The sequence below is a fragment of the Phyllobates terribilis genome, unplaced genomic scaffold, assembly GCF_046119375.1.
Source record: "Phyllobates terribilis strain yellow unplaced genomic scaffold, ASM4611937v1 Scaffold_7__3_contigs__length_470593459, whole genome shotgun sequence".
Classification (NCBI taxonomy): domain Eukaryota; kingdom Metazoa; phylum Chordata; class Amphibia; order Anura; family Dendrobatidae; genus Phyllobates; species Phyllobates terribilis.
In genome coordinates this window covers 118,565,839-118,587,721 of record NW_027362767.1, presented here as the reverse complement: position 1 = coordinate 118,587,721, position 21,883 = coordinate 118,565,839, and the positions used below count along the sequence as shown (strand labels likewise).

General features: G+C 44.6%; 1 protein-coding gene across 2 annotated transcripts in view; it reads left to right on the top strand.

The window, feature by feature from the left end:
- Positions 1-21,883, top strand: part of LOC141153875 (antigen WC1.1-like) — a 193,693-nt gene that overhangs the window by 136,870 nt on the left and 34,940 nt on the right. For both annotated transcript variants that reach the window (XM_073639116.1, XM_073639115.1), the window contains 5 exons: positions 404-718; positions 9,744-10,049; positions 13,047-13,100; positions 13,627-13,941; positions 14,341-14,385. In XM_073639116.1, the coding sequence (XP_073495217.1) occupies positions 404-718; positions 9,744-10,049; positions 13,047-13,100; positions 13,627-13,941; positions 14,341-14,385 (1,035 nt within the window). The remainder of the gene's footprint in view (positions 1-403; positions 719-9,743; positions 10,050-13,046; positions 13,101-13,626; positions 13,942-14,340; positions 14,386-21,883) is intronic.

Genomic DNA, 21,883 nt, shown 5'->3' with positions numbered 1-21,883 from the left:
GGATAAATTTAAGTTTCTAGCAATTTTCCCTATTGACTGAATTTCATGTCTTAAAGTGATGATAAAATGTCACTTCTCTTTATTAAATTGAGTGGTTCTTGCCAGATTCTGACTTAGAACAGTGGTAGAATAGGGCTCATCACTGTCCGGAACTGTGCACCAACACTACCTTTGCAAAATACACCTGATGGTTACATACTGTACACATTCTGAAGGCCTGTCATTCTACAAATGAACTCGCAACATGGTACATCTGTTCATTGGAAGCCATTCCAGGTGACTATTGGATTAAACTGCTTGAGAGATATAGATAGATAGATAGATAGATAGATAGATAGATATATAGATAGATAGATAGATAATATCTGGAATTATTAATGAATGTGTGTTTGCTCTACTGTAGAAAGTAAACTCTTGAGACTGGTGAATGGCTCTGCTCGATGTGCTGGAAGAGTCGAGATTTACCATAACGGAAGATGGGGGACGATATGTGATGACTTTTGGGATATAGCAGATGCAGATGTGGTTTGTAAGCAGCTCGGTTGTGGTTCTGCTTTAAAGGCTATGACTGGAGCCTACTATGGTAAAGGAACCGGGGACATTTGGCTGGATGATGTAGAATGTAAAGGAAATGAAACTCGCATCTGGAACTGTCCTTCAAAGCAGTTTGGTGATCATAACTGTGGTCATAAAGAAGATGCCAGTGTGAAATGTTCAGGTAAGAAAGTCCCCTATGCTCTACAAATGGGTTGTTTCTTAATGCCAACTCAATTTGAAAATCCATAGTAGAGCATGAGGATGCAATAGACATTCTAAGCTCAAGGACCCCCATATTAGTATTAATTAAAGAGTTTAATAACTTTTTGATTTAGCATTTTATAACAGGTGACATTATTGACCATTCAGATGCTTAACCCCTTTACCCCCAAAAGTGGTTTGCACATTAATGACCAGACCAATTTTTACAATTTTGACCACTGTCAATTTATGAGGTAATAACTCTGGAATGCTTCAACGGATCCAGCTAATTCTGAGATCGTTTTTTCATGACATATTGTACTTCATGATAGTGGTAAAATTTATTCAATATGACTTGTGTTTATTTGTGAAAAAATCTATTTTCAATCAATTGAAATCAATTTGCAATTTTCAAAATTTTAATTTTCATGCCCTTAAATAAGAGAGATATGTCACACAAAATATTAATAAATAACATTTCCCACATGTCTACTTTACATCATCACAAGTTTGGAACCAACATTTTTTTTGGTTAGGAAGTTATAAGAGTTAAAATTTGACCAGCGATTTCTCATTTTTCCAACAAAATTTACAAAACCATTTTTTTAGGGACCACATCATATTTGAAGTGACTTTGAGTAGCCTTTATGATAGAAAATACCCAAAAGTGATACCATTCTAAAAACCACACCCCTCGAGGTGCTCAAAACCACATTTAATAAGTTTATTAACCCTTTCGGTGCTTCACAGGAATTTTTGGAATGTGGAAGAAAACAATGAACATTTAACTTTTTTCACAAAAATGTTAATTTAGACCCAATTTTTTTCATTTTCAAAACAGTAACCGGAAAAAATGGATGTCAAAATTTGTTGTGCAACTTCTCCTAAGTAAGCCAATACCCCATATGTTGGGGAAAACCACTGTTTGGGCGCACGGCAAGGCCCGGAAGGGAAGGAGCGCCATTTGATGTTTTGAATGTAAAATTTGCTTGAATAATTAGCGGATGTCATGTTGCGTTTGGAGAGCCCCTGATGTGCCTAAACAGTGGAAACCCCCAACAAGTGACACCATTTTGGAAACTAGACCCCTCAGGGAACTTATCTAGATAGGTAGTGAGCAACTTAAATCCCCAAGTGCTTCACAGAAGTTTATAACATTCAGCCATAAAAATAAAATGTTCACATTTTTCCCACAAAAATGTTTTTCAGACCCCAATTTTGCATTTTCATAAGGGTAGCAGGAAAAATTGCACCATGCAATTTGTTGTGCAATTTCTCCCGAGTACCTCATATGTGGTGAAAAAACACTGTTTGGGTGCACGGCAGGGTTCAGAAGGGAAGGAGAACTATGTGACTTTTTGAACGCAAAATTGGCTGGAATCTAGAGCGGACGCCATGTCACGTTTGTAGAGTCCCTGATGCACCTAAACAGTGGAAACTCCCCACACGTGACCCCATTTTGTAAACTAGACCCCTCAACAATTTTATCAAGGGGTATAGCGAACATTTTGATCCCAGAGTTACGACACTGAATTTGATAACATTAGATCATCATATTGAATAAATTGTCAATAGTCTTGAGCGCAAGTGCACTCTACTTGAGATTGCATCAGATACTCGGGTATGCACCAAGTAATGCAGGTGCTCGAGTGATATGCTCGAGTCCCCGTCCCGCATGTATCACGATTGTTAGACACCCAAAGAAAACATGCGGGAATTGCCTGTGCATGGCAGGCAATCCCCGCATGTTTTTTTTGGCTGTATAACAACCACAAAACATATGGGACAGAGACTCAAGCATGTCTCTCAAGCACCTGCGACACTCGATGCAAACTCAAGTAGTGAGCGCTTGAGCTCAACACTAGTCGCCATATTGTCATCATTTTTGTTTTCTTTACTTTTGAAAAAATCCAAACCCCAACACAACCCTAATACAACCCTAACCCCAATCCTAATACAACTCTAACTGTAACCTTAACCCTAGCACAACCCTAACACAACCCTAACTATAGCACAACCCTAACCCTATCACAACCCTAACACAACCCTAACCCTAACACAACCCTAACCCTAGCACAACCCTAACCCTAGCACAACCCTAACCTTAACCCTAGAGCAACCTTAAGCCTAGCACAACCCTAATCCTAGCACAACCCTAATCCTAGCGTTTATTTTTTACACCGTTCCTCGTGCGGTGATTAGACGACTTTATTTTTTGGCTCGTTGTGATTACAGCGATACCAGATTTATATTGGATTTTTATGAATGATTACTGTCATAGACTAAAAAAACCCTTTTTTTTTTGCAAAGACTAGTTTTTGCATCGCCATATTTTGAGAGCTATAATTTTTCCATATTTCGGATGACAGAGTCATGTAAGTGCTTGTTTTTTGCAGGGCGAGATGATGTTTTTCTTTGTACCATACAAAAATTTAGGAATTGTTTTTTTGATGGGGCTTTTATGCCGTTCCACGTGTGGAGAAATTGATAAGGCAGCGTTATTCATCGAGTCAGTACGTTTACAGAGGTACAACATTTATATATTTTTTTTGTTTTGGCGCTTTTACACAATAAAAACTATTTTATCTAAAAAATACTTTTTTGTGCATCGCTTTATTCTGAGAGCCATAACTTTTTTATTTTTCCATTGATGGAGCAGTATAGTAGCTTGTTTTTTGTGGGACAAGAAGACGTTTTCAACGGTACAATTTCTATTTACATTCATATTTTTGATCGCTTTTTATTCTATTTTTTGTTTAGCGGTATGAGGATAAAATATAGTTTTTTTGCTTTGTTTGTTTTTTACCGTGTTCACTAAAGGGGTTAACTAGTGGAACAGTTTTATAGATCAGGTCATTATGGACGCAACGATACCAAGTATGTGTACTTTTATTGTTTTTTTTTCATTATTTTATTCATGGGTACAGTATATTTTTATTTATTTATTTATTTATTTTCATTTTTTTAATATTTTTAAAATTTTTTTTCGTTTTTTTCCCTTTTTGAGACTTATTTTTAGCTTTTACATTTCGTCCCACTATGGGAATTTCATTTTTTGCAGACTGATCGCTAGCACAGCATAAGGATGAAGCATCATCCCCTATGCTGTGCAGGCTGCAGCCCCTGCACACACAAGTTAGGTAGATTGTGCACTAAGCACAATCTATCTAACATGCTGATGCCTGGTGACCCGAATGTCATCATGACAACATCGAGTCACCATAGCAACTATCCAGACCCAGCATACACAGCGCGGGACGCCGGATAGAAGGTTAGTGGCGCGCTCTTACCAGTGCCTTTCAATACAAAATATCTCAGATTATCAATAATATGCTTTTTTTCTATGTCTTTGGAGCAGACATCCTTTAAAGCAGTTTCTCCATCCAAAACATTTTTACATGATAAACTACAAATATCATTTAGATTATGGTCAGACCTTTGGAGCTCATTGCTATGTCCATAAAAGGGGTCCTTTGACACTCATCCAGCCTTTTGAGAAGTTCACTTGATGCCTTATATAGGTATACAATGAATAGAGAAGTGGCCTTTTCATAAACCATCCAAAAATTATCCCTTTAACTAAGAAGACAAAACAGGCTTACTGTATTGTTTTGAATGTGAAGTAGTAATGGCCTCTCAACTAGAAGTGAAAAAAGTATTCATTTTTTGGGGTCCACATCTGGTTTGCTAATCACAAAATGATTAGGAAATTCCAAATGCTTTCTATGACTCCATCCAGAAATTATCCCCTTTTTCCTGGAGACAAAATAGTTGCACTGTTTTGAACGTGAAGAAGTTGTGGTTTGTTGTAACCAAACCTTTCAAAAATGAATCCTATTTTGAGAGCAGTTTCTTGAGGGTCCATAAATATGAGAGTATGTTTCCCAGCATCTGTAGTATTTGTTAGCAATATGGAACATAGTAGGTAGCCAGAAGATGTGTGGCTGGCGGTGCAGTACCCTGGCAGCAATAATACTACATCATACGAGCGAGTACCCAAAACAAAAACAAGAACTACTTATTACATTTTTTTATATTCAAAATAACATGTTGAAAACATTATTCCCCTTCAAAATACTGTCCATTAGATGATATGCACTTGACCCAATGATTTTTCCACTGTTCAAAACACTTTTTATATTCTTCTGAACTAATGCTGTAAAGTGCCTCCAGCTTTTTTTTCTTAACCTCTTCTACATCCTGAAAACGCTTTCTTTTTTGGTTTTTCTTCATTCTTGGGAATAAGAAGAAGTCGCAGGGGGCTAGGTTGGGTGAGTAAAGCAGGTGATCCTGATTTATTGTCAAAAGTCATCACAGAAGATGAATCCAGGTGTTATTCCTATGATCCTGAAACAGAACAGCAGTCCAGTCAGTGGAAGACCGCTTCATTGCCCAGACCAAAAAGAGCAGATTACAGTCATGAAAGTCGATGCATTTAGTTTTGATAATTTTCAACAATTTTGGCCTGACAATTTTATTCTTTCTGACCTGCCCTGTACAGGGGCCTCACATGCAGGGAAATGTTGACTTTGTAAAGAGTGGAAAGGCTTCTCATGGTCAGATACATGGTCAGCAACCATTCACTGTCTGAAAGCTTCACCGATTATGGAGCACAGATTTTCTTGCTAAACAAATTCCTGAATAATTTTGAAAAAACAAATGATAATTTTGCTAAGATTGCAGACACGAAAGTCAAAGAATTTTGTTTTGATAATTTTAAACAGTTTTGCCCTTCCTGACAATTTTTCCTTTTCGGACCTGCTCTGCCCAGAGGCCTCACATGCAGGGAAGTGTTCCTTTACAGGGAATGGAAAGGGCTCTCCTGGTCAGACATACAGTCGGCAACCATTAACTGTGTGAAAGCTTGACTAATTATCAAATACACATTTTTCTGCTATTATGTCAATTCCACCTCCACAAAAATTTCTGAACAATGTAAGAAAAAATGATAATTTAGAAAAAATAAATTCACTTCTATAGTTCAAAGAAGTCTAGATAATTTTCAACAATTTTGCCCTCCCTCAGAATCCTGATCAGGGTTCTCCTGGGAAAATTCAAACCAAATACAGCCACAATAATTAATTTAAAATTTGTTGTGCCGAAAAATGTATGCACTCAATATGATACAGTACATGCTGATGTTAAAATTTTTTTGTGACCAATCGTGGCAAGGAGAGCTGTTTCATAAAAATAAATGATAGCTAGGTATCTTCCATTGAGCTTGAGTGCATGCAATTCTTTTGCAAAAGGCAATACAATCCATGTGGTCTAGCATCAATTGTAGTGAACTTCGTTACATGGAAGTGCAATTTCCATATAATTGGACAATTGAACGCATGCTTTTTGGACTCATAAAAGGAAAACTGATAATGCAATGGATTTAGAGGAGAAAGTGTAGGGAAAGCTGTAGGTGGAGATGTTAATGGCGCTGATAACAACAAGGCACTAGTTAGATGCTGACTAGTTACCAGAGAGATGGTCATGACAAAAGGAATAAAGACAGGTTGAACCTTGCTCATTTTCCAACAGGACAACCTTCACAATGCAATAGATTGATCCTCCAGCAATGTATAAATGAATTGATAAACACGAGTAGCCTTCAGGTACGATTTGCCACCACCATGAAAAGACCTTTCAGGCACCATAGAGCATTCTCCACCAACAGCAGGTGTAGCATTACCTGCTCCAGAGTTGACCACAGGAAAATATGATTTGGCCCTAGAGGATGTTTTTGACATAGGGGAAAATGTATGGAAAACAGTAGGTGGGTATGTTGATGGGGCTGATGAAAACAACAAGGCACTAGTTGGATGCTAACTAGTTACCAGAGACATGGTCACGACAAGAGGAATGAAGACAGGTTGAACCTTGCTTACCTTGCTGGTCAGTTTGCTTTCCCCACAAGAACAGGTGATTCTTTTTCATGTGCTAACAGAGTGATGGAATTCATATTCGATGTGTGTTAGGAATTAACTTACTTATTTTCCAACAGCACGCCCTTTACAAAGTAATAGATTGGTCCTCTGGCAACGTGTAAAATAATTACTACACACAAGTCGCCTGCAGGTATGATTTGCCAACTCTATGAAAAGACCTTTCAGGCTCCATAGAACATTCTCCACCAACATCACTTGTGGCATTGCTTGTTCCAGAGCTGACCACAGGAAAAGCTCAGTTGGCCCCAGAGGATGTTCTTGGCAAATGTCACCTATGCTGTGTATTGCTGATATCAGCAACCTCCTCCTTTGATGACCTCAACTCCTTGTCATCCCTATCTGGTTCCCAGGTTTTGTCCAACATAGAATTATCATCATCATCTCCATCTTCATCCATGATTCGGTTGACGGATGCTTCTGTGTATGAAATGGCCAGCATTCCTTGACCCTGCTCCTGATTCCCATCCTAAGGTTTACCCTGGCTCAGAGTACTACTACCATAGACATTGTTCCTACCACCCCTGCTTGCAAAGCCTGCAACACCGATTGACATTAGAATTGTGCACCATGTCTTCTGAGAACAAAAGCTGACTGTTCATGTCTTACAAAATATCAACCGGAAGAAGTTTCTCTTTGGTAGAATGCTCCTTAAACCACAGAATCCTGTGGGTTATGTGACCTTGGAGCAAAATAGAAATAGGTGACATTGATGGATGGAAATTCCGCTGTGCACCAGATTGACTGTTATGATAGTGGAATAGTTAGACTAAGCAGAACGATGACTTCAGCTGATAGTATCGCTGTCAGAAGATACATCATCCTGCTGTGATTGTGATGAGGGATGGGACATATACTCCATTACACCCTTTACTTCATCCTGGTAATGCATTTTCAAGAGATTACAAAGGAGGTCAAATGTGACTTGAGTTTTATTCTACTACTCCCAGAAAAGTTGCTGCCAAGACCACTGGTGGTTATAAAACTGCTGCTAGCAGCAATCACATTCTTATCCGCAACATTGGGTTTTTTTTCATTGCTCTGCCACATCCTTCACCCGGGCCATGTTTGCAATTAGCATACCTTTTGGACAACAGTATACCATTTAATTTGTTTAGAAACTTTGTTAACAAACTTACCCAATCTTTGGTATAAAATTCTCCCACCCTTGGCAAAAAAATCTTAACCCTAAAAGAGGTGTATGTACATGTATGAAAAGTAATTTATGGGAACAGCCAGCAGTTTTGCAGTGGCACTTAGGATTGTTACTGCCTCACTAAATAGGATGGGACCAGGAAATCTAGGTAGAATCATGTTCCAATAGTTTAACTGGCCGCTGTATTCAGGTGGCGTGTGTATTTGTCTAATATTAGACCATTGGAGCAATGAAGAGGGCTCAAAAAATATTTTAAACTACACACACACTTTGGAAGGTGAACACACTTGTGTTTAAGTTTCATGATTGGGGAGGTTTATCTTTAAATAAAAAAATGTTGAATCTCAATACACACAGAACAGTTTTTTTTTACACATGGAAACAAGCTTGTAATTAATAATTTAGATTTAGTTGCAAAATCTGCATTGAGTGGTTTAATTCCACGTGATTGCTGTCACAGTGTGAAAAAAAGCACTTATTAAAGTGCGGCTACAAGCTGTATATCACAGATGTATAATTCATAGTTATACACTGAGTAGTGATGACGAGAAGCTACAACAGTTATTTTTATTATTTCTTTTTAGAGAAAAATTGATTCCATGGTGCATTACACAAGAACAGTTCACTGTATATCAACGGAAGCTTAGACTTCTATTCACAGACAGAGATTATCACTCCCATTTTCAATATGGTACATCAGCACTGAAGTAGTACATCACAATCATGAGACCTTTTTCTATCCCTATGCTGTGTGCTCTGAGTTCCTATCCCTACACAGTACAGGCATAATATGACATTCATTGGCTGGCCCCTATGTTTTATACTGCCTGTGATAGCCCTTCTGATTGGCTGTGCTACACCATGTGATTGGATTTCTGCAGAGTATTATGGGGAAACCTGTGCTGCTGTACCAGATGCCATTACCCTTATCACTGAGTGTGAAAAGGCGCCGGGCTCTTTTTATTTGCCGATCCTCAGCAATAATCACAGATTATTAGAATTTGCATGAATCTGTGGCATTCAGGAAATTCAACACAAATTCGATCCTCAGTGGATTGATCCGGTCAGTCTGTGTGATGTCAGGTGCCATGTAAGGACAGTGCGCTATCAAACAAACGAAAGAGTGTGGTTCTAGGCGTGGATACAACCTCTGAAGGTAGAGGATCGTGAAGTGCTCAGTCATGTCCGGAGCACTTAACGTCTTATTTGCATATTAATTATAACTGATTTATCGGTAAAGCTGCAAAAGTTAGGAAGTATACACATGTTGATGGATATAGCTTTGAAATAGCTGCATGCCCACATATACATTTTGTGTTTGTGTACAGGTTGAATTGCTTATACTGACAGATTACCTCTTCTCTCGATCCAAGCATGGTCCATTAACATAGACCTTGAAAGCCAGGCTTCTGACCCAAACTTGACAGCGTGACATATGCCTATCAGGCTGTCAAGTTCAGGTATGGAGAATCGCAGACAGTCCCTGCTCAGGTCGTGTTTTATGGATGTCTGCCTGAGCCTTTAGGAAGAAAGTGAATTTAGATTCCTCATATTGCAAACTCCTCTTACCTGCAAAATAAGAGCTATACATGAAGGTAAATCTCTGAATACATGCTGTCAATCATTAGCAAACATATTATATGTATTTTACACACTTACATAGCAACATTAATTTCCACAGTGCTTTACAGACATCATCATCACTATGCCCATTGGGCATTCCCCATCAGTATGTCTTTGTAGTGTGGGAGGAAACTGGAGAACCCGGAGGAAACCCACGAAAACACAGGAAGAATATACAAACTCCTTGCAGATGTTGTCCTTGGTGGGATTTTAACCCAGGACCCCAGCGCTGTAAGGCTGGAGTTCTAACCACTGAGCATCATGCATATATTAACAATCATATTTTCTTGCAGAATTTTGGGATATTCGTCTTGTTGATGGAAAACAGCTATGTGAAGGATGGCTGGAAGTTTATTATAATGGAAGTTGGGGCTCTGTGTGTAATAACGTAATGCCACCGCTATCCCTCTCTGTTATCTGCAAACATCTGAATTGTGGATCTAATGGACACCTGGAGACAGAAATATATAAAGATAGTAGTGGACCCTTCTGGGTGGATCATGTTAATTGCACCAAACATAGTAAACTACTATGGGATTGTCCATCATCTCCGTGGAAAATAAACTCCTGCAGGAATAGTGAACTAGCTTATGTAGTCTGTGAGTATGTGTAATATAATTACCTTATATAATTATAAATCATATTGGGCAAAATGTTTCTTTTTAATAGTGATTTGCTCCCTTAATTCTTCAGTTGCAGTTTTCTTCCAACATTATAACCCTTTCACACATTCAGCCTCTCTCTCCTCTCCCATGTGTAGCTCACAAGCCCTTCTCACATTCTTAAAGTGAACCAGACAGTTGATACATGCTGCCCAATCAATGCGGCCATGCTGTTGGGTTTCAGAGATAAACATACTTTAAATGCCTACGTGCACGAATAGGCAGAGACCTGTCTATCCATGGCAGCAGGCGGGGAGTAGCGGGCAGGGAGAAGCCACTGGGGACCCGTCTGTCAGAGTTAAACATACCTGGCTGAGATCATACATCCAGTGTCTTGTACATGCTGCCCTTTTATCTGGCAGCTTGAATCAGTTGCCAGATTTATTTAAAACACTCAAATTCATTCTTTCCCAAGGTACTATGTAGGAAACTCTTGAAAATCACTGAATCATCTGCTTACTCTCTCTATTCTCCTTCTCCTTGATGCAGGAGATATCTCTTCTATTCCTAGCACATGCTGCATTTTCTCCAGCAGTACTCTAAGTGTGCCCAACATTTGTGGAGAAAATCTCTTACGCAAGAAGACTTCATCCACTATAGGTTTATGCTCAAAAAAGAACTCTGTCCTTCATCTTGCCAAATAAGTCACCACTTCACCAGCCTCATTACCTCACTATCCAACTATCCAAAACACATTTTTGACACATTTCACTCCCTTCTCAGTTCTAAAGTATAGGCCCCCCATCACAATCTCAACCAAAACTGCACTGTTAACTACAGACCAGTCACTAATCTCCCCTTTATCTCTAAATTCTTGGCATGCTTGGTCAAATCTGGTCTAATCTGCAATCTTCCACAAAACTTTCTTTTTGAACCTTCACAATCCGGTTTTCGCTCTTTCCACTCTACAGAAACTGCCCTCACTAAAGTCTCTAATGATCTACTAACAGCTAAATCTAATGGTCACTACTCCCTGTTGCTTCTCCTAGATCTCTCTGCAGCATTCGACACTGTGGATCACCAGCTCCTCCTCACTATGCTCCACTCTTTTGACCTCAAGGACACCGTGCTGTCTTGATTCTCCTCCAACCTCTTTGATCTTTCAGTTTATCTCTTGCTGGCTCTTCTTCCCCTCTTCTTCCTCTTACTGTTGTGGTTCCTCAGGGCTCAGTCATAGGTCCCCTACTCTATTTTCTATTCACCACTATCTAAATCGGACAAACCATCTGCAGATTTGGTTTTTCGGTACCATCTCTATGCTGATTCCACCAAATTATACACAGCGTCTCCTGACTCCTGTCATTACCCCAACATTACTACAAAATTCCAGTGATTTTCTGTCCACTGTTTCTAAAATCATATCCTCATTGTAGTCTAGTGACGCGCCCCCTGGGCCGTGTGTGTAGGGGAATACCCGGAGCCGGGCCTCTGTGCGATGCTGGGGGTTTTAGTCTCCGTGGCGGTGACCCGGTCCCGTGGCTCAGGGTGGTCAAACCAGTGGCAGTCTATTTATGTGGTTTTTATGATTAAATGTCTGACTACGCCACCCGTGGATTGCGGTTATTAGGAACCGCCACTGCGTGGCAGACCGCTGAGGCTGATGTTGTGTGCGCAGCAGAGAGTAGTATAACTCCCCACGAGAGGAGTATAGCCTCAGGGCAGCGTGTATAGATGGTGAGGGTCGTGGTGCATGGGCGCAGCAGAAATGACTCAGAGTCCGTGCAGTGCAGTTCAGGGTCTTTACTGTTGGTACTGAAGAAGGCCCTGCCGGGAGTACTGGCTAACATTAGAGGTCTGGTCAGTCTGTGAGCGAACAAGAGTCCCCCTGGCCAGGTGGAGATATAGGCCTTCCCGTCTGACTGCACTCTTCCTAGCTACCTTGCTGTAGTCGTGTAGTAGCCCACGTCCCTGAGTGTACCGTGTGGTGCTCACCCGTATGGCTGGTGACTTGGGGCCTTTGGTACCTTCCGCTCCTCGATGGCGGTGCCGGTCCCTTGCGTGTAACTGAGCCTCCGGGCTTTCTATGGGCAGAGGACCTGAAATCACCTGCCATGTGGTTTCTGCTGCTGGATGTATAATTGCCACAGCCTCGGACTCCGGTGTCCGGTTCTCTGCGTCTTCTGCCAGGAAGGTCTCTGCTCCAGTCCCTGGCCTTCAGCTCCTGGCTCCTACAGAGCTCCTTGCTGCTGCTCTGTCCCTTCCTCTGGAACTAACTTCTCTCTCTAACCCCGCCCCAGTTCCAGTTTATAAAGGGCAGGTTCCTCCCCTCCCTGGACTGGGGCAGGAGGTGTGGCATGCAATAATGCTCCTGACCAGGAAGACCCATGCTCGCTCTCAGACATGGTATTTCTACCACTGTGACAACCAGATCCCTGGGGTGCCACACTAGAACAGATTAGAAAACTGTACGACTTTGCAATGAGCAGTGTAGTGACTGGTAAAAAGAATTGAGTAAATTATAAAATCTTAAAGTAAATGTATTTATAAAAAGTAGTTAAAAAATTACAGTTCTCTTTGAGAATGCTCACAATGCAAACACCTTATACCATCATAGTCAAATTTGATGGAAACATTATGTTGGAAGATTATATTAAACTTATACTTTCTTAATATCCATATCCATGTGTGTGAGGCAAAAGAAATATGAGCTTAAGTCATTGTGAATCTATGTGTTACGGGGGGATTTTCCATTAGATTTCAGTTATCACGATATTGAAACTTCAATTATCCTGATAGAAACACTCTACATTTCATTAAGGACCCTCCTTTCTCCATTAAAATATTTTTGAGATTTTAATTCGAACAAAAATATTTAGGTACTTGATTTTAGCATTGTTTTCTTCATTTCTCATTAAATCTTGATCTTTTAATACTTCAGTACTTATTATACTTATGCTAAAACATTTTTTTACTTCTGTCTATGATGATACCTAGGTGACAAAAAAAAACCACCGGTTTCAAGCTGTCCAACATCCCCATCTTGTACAGGTTAGTAGGAAAATTTTACTGGTATATCATTCACATAGTATAGGCTGATTATTAAAGGGGTTATCTCAAGAAGCAGTAGAGAAGGATTTTGCTAAAATGGATTCGTATGACTGTGAGATTGTATTGGAGAAGTGTAAACTACTGCCATGTATGTATAAAAATTCCAAGTCAAGTCCAAGTGTCAATACCATTTAATCTCATGTCCATTATCAATTATGTTTTTTTAAGTTCATCAACCTAAGTTCAAGAGGTTCTGTTATTAACTATAATAATAATTTTTATTTATATAGCACAAACATATTTCGCAATGGCCTGTCCTGCTTCATTGTCCAATGCCTCCAGTACACTACATCACAGGCCATTGCCACCGGTCCCCAAGGGAGCAGTACCGGTAGTGTGAGGGAAGATATTGACACCACATCACGTGTTTCACTGGTGTTTAGGGTTTCTAAATTACACTCGACCAGACAACTTGAGAATATCTCTTTAATTACTTTAAGTTCTTTTTCATTCTCTTTTGTATTAGATAATGACAAGATTCGTCTTGCTGATGGAGACAATAACTGCTCCGGCAGAGTGGAAGTGTTTTTCCAGGGAAAGTGGGGAACAGTGTGTGATGATGATTGGGATATCAAGGATGCTGATGTAATCTGTAGACAGATAGGATGTGGCTCTGCTACAAATGCTACTATAGAAGCCTCGTTTGGAAATGGAACAGGTCCCATATGGCTGAGTGAGGTGCAATGTAGAGGACATGAGCGAGCTCTACAGGATTGCTGGTCTACACGCTGGAATAACAGTGATTGTCACCACAAGGAAGATGCTGGAGTCATATGTGTTGGTATGGGCATTGTACAATGTGTCTTAATATATTTGTAGTAAATTAAGCAATTAAAATAATTATTTAGTTTTAGTCTTCACTGTCCATCAGAAAAGCAGGAAGATAAATTGCAAGACTGTGGAACAATATTTGACATTAGGATGATATCATTCATATGTTTCATTAAATACTTTATGATAGATCTGACCATATATCACAAAAATTATGGCCAGAAATTGTCATTTATTCACATGTACAAAGTGACCCATCGTGACTAATTGAAGGAATAATTAATCGGTCTGTCTTAATGTTAAGTGGACCAGTATCCAAAGAGATTATGTGATTTGTTAAGAAGGTTGAGCTAAATAAAAATGTATTTATGATTATGGTGATATTTACTTTTTATTGTGTCATTTATAGGTCCTGAGGAAAATTTTACAACTGCTGTGCCGATCACAACAACAGGTAATATATTAGGATGAGACAGGGACAAATGGTATAAAATGAATAGCAAGTTTCGGAAAAAAACATTTTTACCACTTGTCATGTAAGCATTCTCACTAGTGATGAGCGAGCACTAAAATGCTCGGGTACTCGTTGCTCGGGTCGAGCACATTGGAATACTCGGGTGCTCGACCCGAGCAATGAGCCCAATGTAAGTCTATGGGAAACTCGAGCATTTTTCAGGCGGCTCCCCCCGGCGGTCTTCAGAGGACCTAAAAATTGCCCAAATCGATGGGAACAGTGCTCAAATGACATGGGAACAGCATGGGGAAGACCCCTGGAAGCATTTCTGACTCCCAGGTCACTGCCTAAAAGTGTGGCCATCATAAGTGATCCTTGGCGCTTGCGAAGATGATTCCTGCCATGCACCTGTCATTGCAGACTTGCAACAATCACCGTCCATGTCCTTGTCCCAGTGCGGAGTTCAGTTGTCCTTACCCCATTCCTTGGAATGCAAGCGCAAGTATGTAGCCAGCCACCCACCAACCCACAGGCTGTAATACTATACTGCCAAATTTTTGACAGCTGCTTGCACTTGAAATGTGGCATTTAGGCTCATGGAGGTGGAAGCTTTTCCAGGTGTCCATACTCGGTCCCCAGCCGCCACTGTTTCTCCCGGTGTCGTCTCCGCCTTCCACAAGCACGGGTCCCACAACATTACCCGTGCCCTCACCAGTGCACTTGCTGGGAAGTACCATCTAATCACAAACACGTGGACAGGTGAATGTGGCAAGGGATGGTACGGAGCCAGTCCACAGCTTTTTTTGCTGAGTTGTATCTCACCACAGCCATATTCTTTAGCTGCGTGAAAGGACTTGGGAAACCATATTTACTCAGATATCATTTCTCCCAGGAAGTCCTTTAAAGCTGTTTCCACTTGAAATGAGGCCTTTTAGGCTCGTGGAGGCGGAAGCTTTACATAACCTCATGCCGGCGGCGGCCGGGTGTCCATATTCGGTCCCCAGCCGCCACTGTTTCTCCCGGTGTCTTCTCCACCTTCCACAAGCACAGGTCGTACAACATTACCCGTGCCCTCCCCAGTGCACTTACTGGGAAGGACCGCCTAACCACAAACACATGGACAGGTGAATGTGGCCAGGGACGGTAAGGAGCCAGTCCAAAGCATTTTTTTGCTGAGAGTTGTATTTCACCACAGCCATATTCTTTAGCTCGGTGAAAGGACTGGCATAGAGGGAAACCGTATCTACTCTGGGTGGCATTTCTCCCAGGTAGTCCTCTAAAGCAGCTTTTGCAGAAGCTATGGCAGCTCGTCCAATATCAACTCGCACTTCTCGTTGGTGCTTTCACACACAAACGTCTTTCTTTGCACATTTAATTTCATGACTACAGAGTTGGGCAATGGCCTGATCTGCAATCCGGTTTGAAAAATAACATGCATAATCACGTCCGATCCACATTAAAAAAACAGCCATAGCGTGTCAGGGAACCTTTCCCCACACTTTTCTTAGCCAGGGCTGCTTCTCGGCAGGGTTGGACAAACCCACCAGAAAACCGGAGACTCCTACGGTGGGCCCTGGCTTCTCCTTCAGGAGAGTTCATAGTGCCGAGGTGAGGCCATGATGATGATAGAGGCCACCATCTGCTTAGTTTTCTGTTACTTGGAATGCAAGCGCAAGTATGCAGCCAGCCACCCATCCACCCACAGGCTGCAATACTAAGCTGCCAGATTTCTGGGCAGCTACTTGCACTTGAAATATGGCCTTTTAGGCTCGTGGAGGCGGAAGCTTTTCACAGCCTCATGCTGGCGGCTGCCGGGTGTCAATACTGGGTCCCCAGCCGCCACTATTTCTCCCGGTATCGTCTCCGCCTTCCACAAGCACGGGTCCCACAACATTACCTGTGCCCTCCCCAGTGAACTTACTGGGAAGGACCGCCTACCCACAAACACGTGGTCAAGTGAATGTGGCCAGGGACGGTACAGAGCCAGTCCACAGCTTTTTTTTGCTGAGTTGTATTTCACCACAGCCATATTCTTTAGCTTGGTGAAAAGACTTGGGAAACCATATCTACTCCAGCTGTCATTTCTCCCAGGAAGTCCTGTAAAGCTGCTTTCACTTGAAATGTGGCCTTTTAGGCTAGTGGAGGCGGAAGCTTTTCACAACCTCATGCCTCGTGTCCATACTCGGTCCCCAGCCGCTCCTGGTGTTGTCTCCGCCTTCTACAAGCGCGGGTCCCTGAACATTACTGCTGGTACTTTTCTGTGAGAATCTGCTTGCCTCCTACCAGTCTGGAATATTTCCAGTAAACTGTGGTACGACGCCATGGTATTAGCACTGCCCCCAGTACCAGTAGAAAAGCCTTCCCCAATTTCCTTCTCAGGAATTTTATTTGGTAGACTGAGTGGCTGTCCAAATACATTAGTTTCTCACAAAGGAGCTGAAGATAAAGTGCAATAGGTGCAAGTTTCTCCAGCCTGTTAGATATCAGAGGGTGAACGGCAGCACATTGGATCAGTGGTTAGGTTAGCACTGAAGCCTTGCAGCGCTGGGATGCTGGGTTCAAATCCCAGCAAGGACAACATCTGCAAGGATTTTGTATGGTCTCCCTGTGTTTGCGTGGGTTTCCACCTCAGTAAAAAAGCAGCCATAGAACATCCGGGAACCTTCCCACACACTTTTCTTAGCCAGGACTGCTTCTCAGTGGGCTTGGACGGTACCACCAGAGAATAATCTAGTGTGCCCTGGATTCTACATCAGGAGAGTTCATAATAGCGCTAACTTTGCAGCTGCTATGGGGCTCTTGAGCGGAGGAGAAAGGTGAGCCCTCAGAATCAAATCCTCTGGTGGGCCCAATGTTTTTCAATCTGAAACAGGTTCTCAGTGGGAGTTGTATTTCACCACAGCCATATTCTTTAGCTCGGTGAAAGGACTAGCATAGAGGGAAACCATATCTACTCCGGCTGTCATTTCTCCGTCACCAGGTTCCGCCCATTGTCACACACGTCCATGCCTGGCTATATGTTCAGCGGTGAGAGTCACGGATCAAGCTGCTGTGCTACAGCTTTCAACAACTCTGCAGCGCTGGGTGGTTTGTCACCTAAGCATTAAGCATGTTATCTTCAGCCTGTTGCTGCTTGGCCAAGGCGGTGTTGGAAGAGGAGGTGCAGGAGCTGAACCATATGATTACATAGAGGCTACATTGGTGACTCTGTTTTTATACTAAAGAAAGATCCTACTTTTTTTTTTTTTTACGTTATCTTTTAAGGCAAATGCATTCACCGGGAAATGTCATTTTAACATTTTACAACCTTATCTGGCAATGTGGTGTGTGACACATCATCAGACACATCCTGTTTCATTGATGATGGAGGGACTCTGAAAGACATATAGAGCAGGGCCACAGTAACAATATGTTCCCATTAGAAAGGAGAGAGTCTGCTATACAGTTATAGGGTATGCAGTGAGTCCAATGGCTGACCAAATTTAGGAAAAACCTAACTAAGAAATTAAAGACACATAGAGCAGAGCCACAGTAATGACAAATTCCAATTAGAAAGGAGAGAGTCTGCTATACAGTTATAGGGTATGCAGTGAGTCTAACGGCTGACCAAATTTAGTAAAAACCCCACTAACAATTTAAAGACACATAGAGCAGGACCACAGTAATGACAAATTCCCATTAGAAAGGAGAGAGTCTCCCATAGTGTTGGCCTATGCAGTGAATGCTAGGGCTGCCAAAAATTTGGAGGCACTTCAATGCCCCTTGGAAGAGACGTGGAGGAGGGCCTCATAAAAAAATGTTCCCATTAGAAAGGAGCGGGCCTCCTATACTTGTAATGCCCATGCACTAAGTATATGGGCTGACAAACATTTAACCCTGGGGGGTATACATGAACATATTGTATAAAAAATTTTTTTAAGGGCATCATAAACACCCTTTAAAAAAATTATGTGGGTGTTGCATCACGGACCACGGTCACCCTGGTGATATGGTGGTGTATGATGAGGAGAAGGAGGAGGACAAGAGCAAATAGCCAAAATCAGGAAGCGTATATGTAGCACCCTGAGGATTCGGCTGCTACAGGAGTATTGCACCTCAACCCAGAGGTGTGATATTCCACTCCCGGGTAAGGAAGGAGTGTGGAACTGAGCTCAGATAGACTGCATGCACTACATACATCCCATTCCAGAGGAGCAGGCCGACGGCACTCCCACTTAGAAATGTGCAGGTGCGACCGAGCCTGTTCCTGGCTGGAGTGGGAGGGGGGAGGAACATCCCATGTAGTGTAGGGGCAGATAGGGGGAGCAGTCTGGGTAGTGGTAGGAGCTCATTGGGTGCTGGTCACCTGAGCTCACACATAGAGGGATATATAAGGAGGGCACCAACTAGGATCAGGGTCAGACGCAGAGAGTAAGTCAGATGCAGAGGACAAGCCTGCAGAAAGAGAGAGAGGAAGAAACAACAGCCCTGGAGAGAGAGTGGAGTAAAGAAGGAGACCCAGAGGGGGACAAAGAAGGGACCCAAGAACCCAAATAAGAACACCGGGTGAGGAGTCAGCAGAAGGGTACCGGAACCCAAGCTGGTGGGGGTAAAGACATTCCCCAGCCAGAGACCGGAGACCGTGGGCAGAGACTGTCACGGTCACCCACTACATTCACCCTGAAGGCGCACCACATGGAGGGTCAGGGAACCTGAGGCCAAAGGTTGCCCAACAGAAGGCCCGAGGGAGCTGGATTTAGGTGAATCACTGGTGGGGACGGCTGAAGGAAGGACAGAGGGAGAGCTCAGGGCCACGCTCCGGACTTGTTTGGGGGTTGGCCGGATCCAGGACCTGGTGGACGCAGCACGGCTCGGGAGGTCACTTGGAGCTAGAGTGACCAGGAACATCTGCAGTAAGTAAAGACCCTTAACTGCACTACCTGAGTCTGTCATCATTACCGGCTGCACCGCACCACCACAACCCCCATCCTCTGCGCCTGTCCCCTCTGAGGCTATACCCCTCCCGTTGGGGGTTATCCCACCAAGCTGCGCATCCACCATCAGCCTCAGCGGACCCTGCTGCAGCGGCGGCCACAGTGACCGCATCACAACGGGTGGCGTAGTCGACACAACGAACTTTAATAACATCAGTAAAGACTGCCACATAACCCTGAGCTTGACGCCCTGGGCACGGGACCGGGTCACAGCCGCTCGGAGACTACAACCCCCCATCTGATCCGGTGCCGGGTATTCCCCTCAAAAAGGAATATGTCCCAGGGGGCGCGTCAACTTTGGCGTAGTCGGCAGGATTACGTGCCCGCAACACCCGGGTACTGCGTGCCTGAAGAAAAGTGCAAGTTTACCTCAGAAAGAAGTCTCCCGCCGGTTCCGGAGGGTCCACGCCATCGGACTCCATCACCAGTCGTTTCCCGCCGATTGTCCGCCATTTCCAACTTGTTCCCGCCATCTGCAGAGTTTCCCGCCACTGGGCGACGCTTCCCGCCAAAACCGCAGATTTCCCGCCTTGGAAGAGCAGCGGACGCCATTATGGGCGTGCCAAAGGAGGGCAAGAGGCCACCTCCCATCGTGGGCCAGGACAGAAAATGGCGCCAAAAGTGGAAACCGCCCCCACCAACAGAGACTGTGATGCTGGAGGTGTCTGTCAGCGTGAAAGAACTCCCCCTGGAGCTGACAGTCACCGAGTTGCCCCGGGACCGCCCTCGAAGTGGGAGGAGACGAAAGAGGAGAGAAAAGATGGGTGTCGCCTGGAGCAGTCTAGAACGAGCGCACCCGGAGGCGAGGTGTCCAGAGCAAGAGCACCCGGAGTCGAGGAGAGAAAGAGTAGACCCGGGAATGGAGCGGCAGCAGAGCAGCACCGGCCCGCTGGCCAGGAGCCTGCAAAAGGAAGAAGGAGGAGAGCAGAGCAGCACCGGCCCGCTGGCCAGGAGCCTGCCGGAAGCAGAGCAGAGCAGCACCGACCCGATGGTCAGGAGCCTGCTAGAGTCAACAACCCCGCTAGGCTTAGCGGAGATCCTGGCGCAGCTTCCCCGAGATCGGGAGTGCGCGCGGAGTGCCCTGGAGGGCCTCGCGGGAAGGATGGCCCGAGTGCAGAGGGAGATCCTGGCGGAGTGGGGCCGGGAGATGGCCCAGCAAGCTGGAATCCGTCCACGGAACCCGCTCCCTTGGAAGAAGACACCGACTGCCTCTGCGGATGACGCGGGAGGACCCAAGGCCGGAGACGGCGCAGAAGAGGGAGCGAGACGCATGGAGGCAGGTAAAGGGGACGCCTATACCCCAAGCCGTGACACCGCTTACCTGCCCCAGCTCCCCGTCGCAGAGCCCGAAAGTCCCCCTGCCGTACCCGAGACCGCCATGACACCGCCACCGACTAGGCCCCGACCGGAAGCCGCCGTCGCGACCCCAGTGACGTCACGCGTCGTGACCCGGAGCGTGGCGCAGGAAGAAGAGCCTCCGGCCTGGTCACAGGGCCTAGCGTTTCCGGGCGCCGCATCCAAAGCAGAGCCATCTACCTCCGCGGAGCCTCCGGCCTGGTCGCAAGGCCAGATAACCCAGGGCGCCGCCGTCCTTACGGTGCCCTTCACCTTCCAGGTGCCCCAGGCCTGGCCGCAAGGCCTGGGCAACCCGGGCGCCATCACCACCGCGCCCGCGCCCGCAATACCAAGGGTGCCACACCTGGGGGAGGACCTCTTCGGCCAGCTCACATGGCCGGACGGGCGGCCCTTCATCTGGCCCGAAGGGTACCCTGAGCTAGAGCGGCAGCAAAGACTAGGGCCCTTGTGTGAGCCCCTGATCCCGGCTCCAAAGCCCGTGACTCGGGTCTCGCCTCCACTCGAGGAAGCCCAGTTCGTGTGGGACCCCACGGGAGAAGATCTGATGGGGTTCACCGGAGAGACTCGGGCAGCTGCAGCAGAGCGTACCGAGTGCTGCCGTCAACAGCTGGCAGAGTTCAAGAGAGAGCGGGAGGAGAGGCGGGCCAGAGAGCAATGGGCCCGGACCCGCAGCGCGGAGCAAAAGAGCCGGACCAGAAGGGACCCCCGTGCAGCAGATCGTCCCCGTACCATCGGGACGGTAATAAAGTTTAATGCGCAGCATGGGTGGGGCTTCATAAAGGACCAGAACACCATGGGTGACGTCTTCGTTACCCGACGGGATGTCGAGTCTCACCTGCCAGAGGGTCACAAAGGCCGTGACCTCTACGTCGGTGACGAGGTAACGTTCACCCGGCACAAGTGTGCCAAGGGACCTTACGCCCTCCACGTGCATCGCCTGACAGAGGAGGAGTTGCGGTGTAGGGAGGAAGAGCCGGAAGACCCGGACGGGTTCAAGGCTAGGAGGTACTACGATTAAGAACAGTAGTAAAGAGAAACTGTATATAGTTACCCGTCGGGGTACACAAGTAACCGTGGCTGCTTTGAAGTTTAGTCCCCGTTGGGACCAGTGAACAGTTTAACCCGTGTGTCCCTTACCCAAACCAGGCTGAGGACTGTGAGCAGCCATC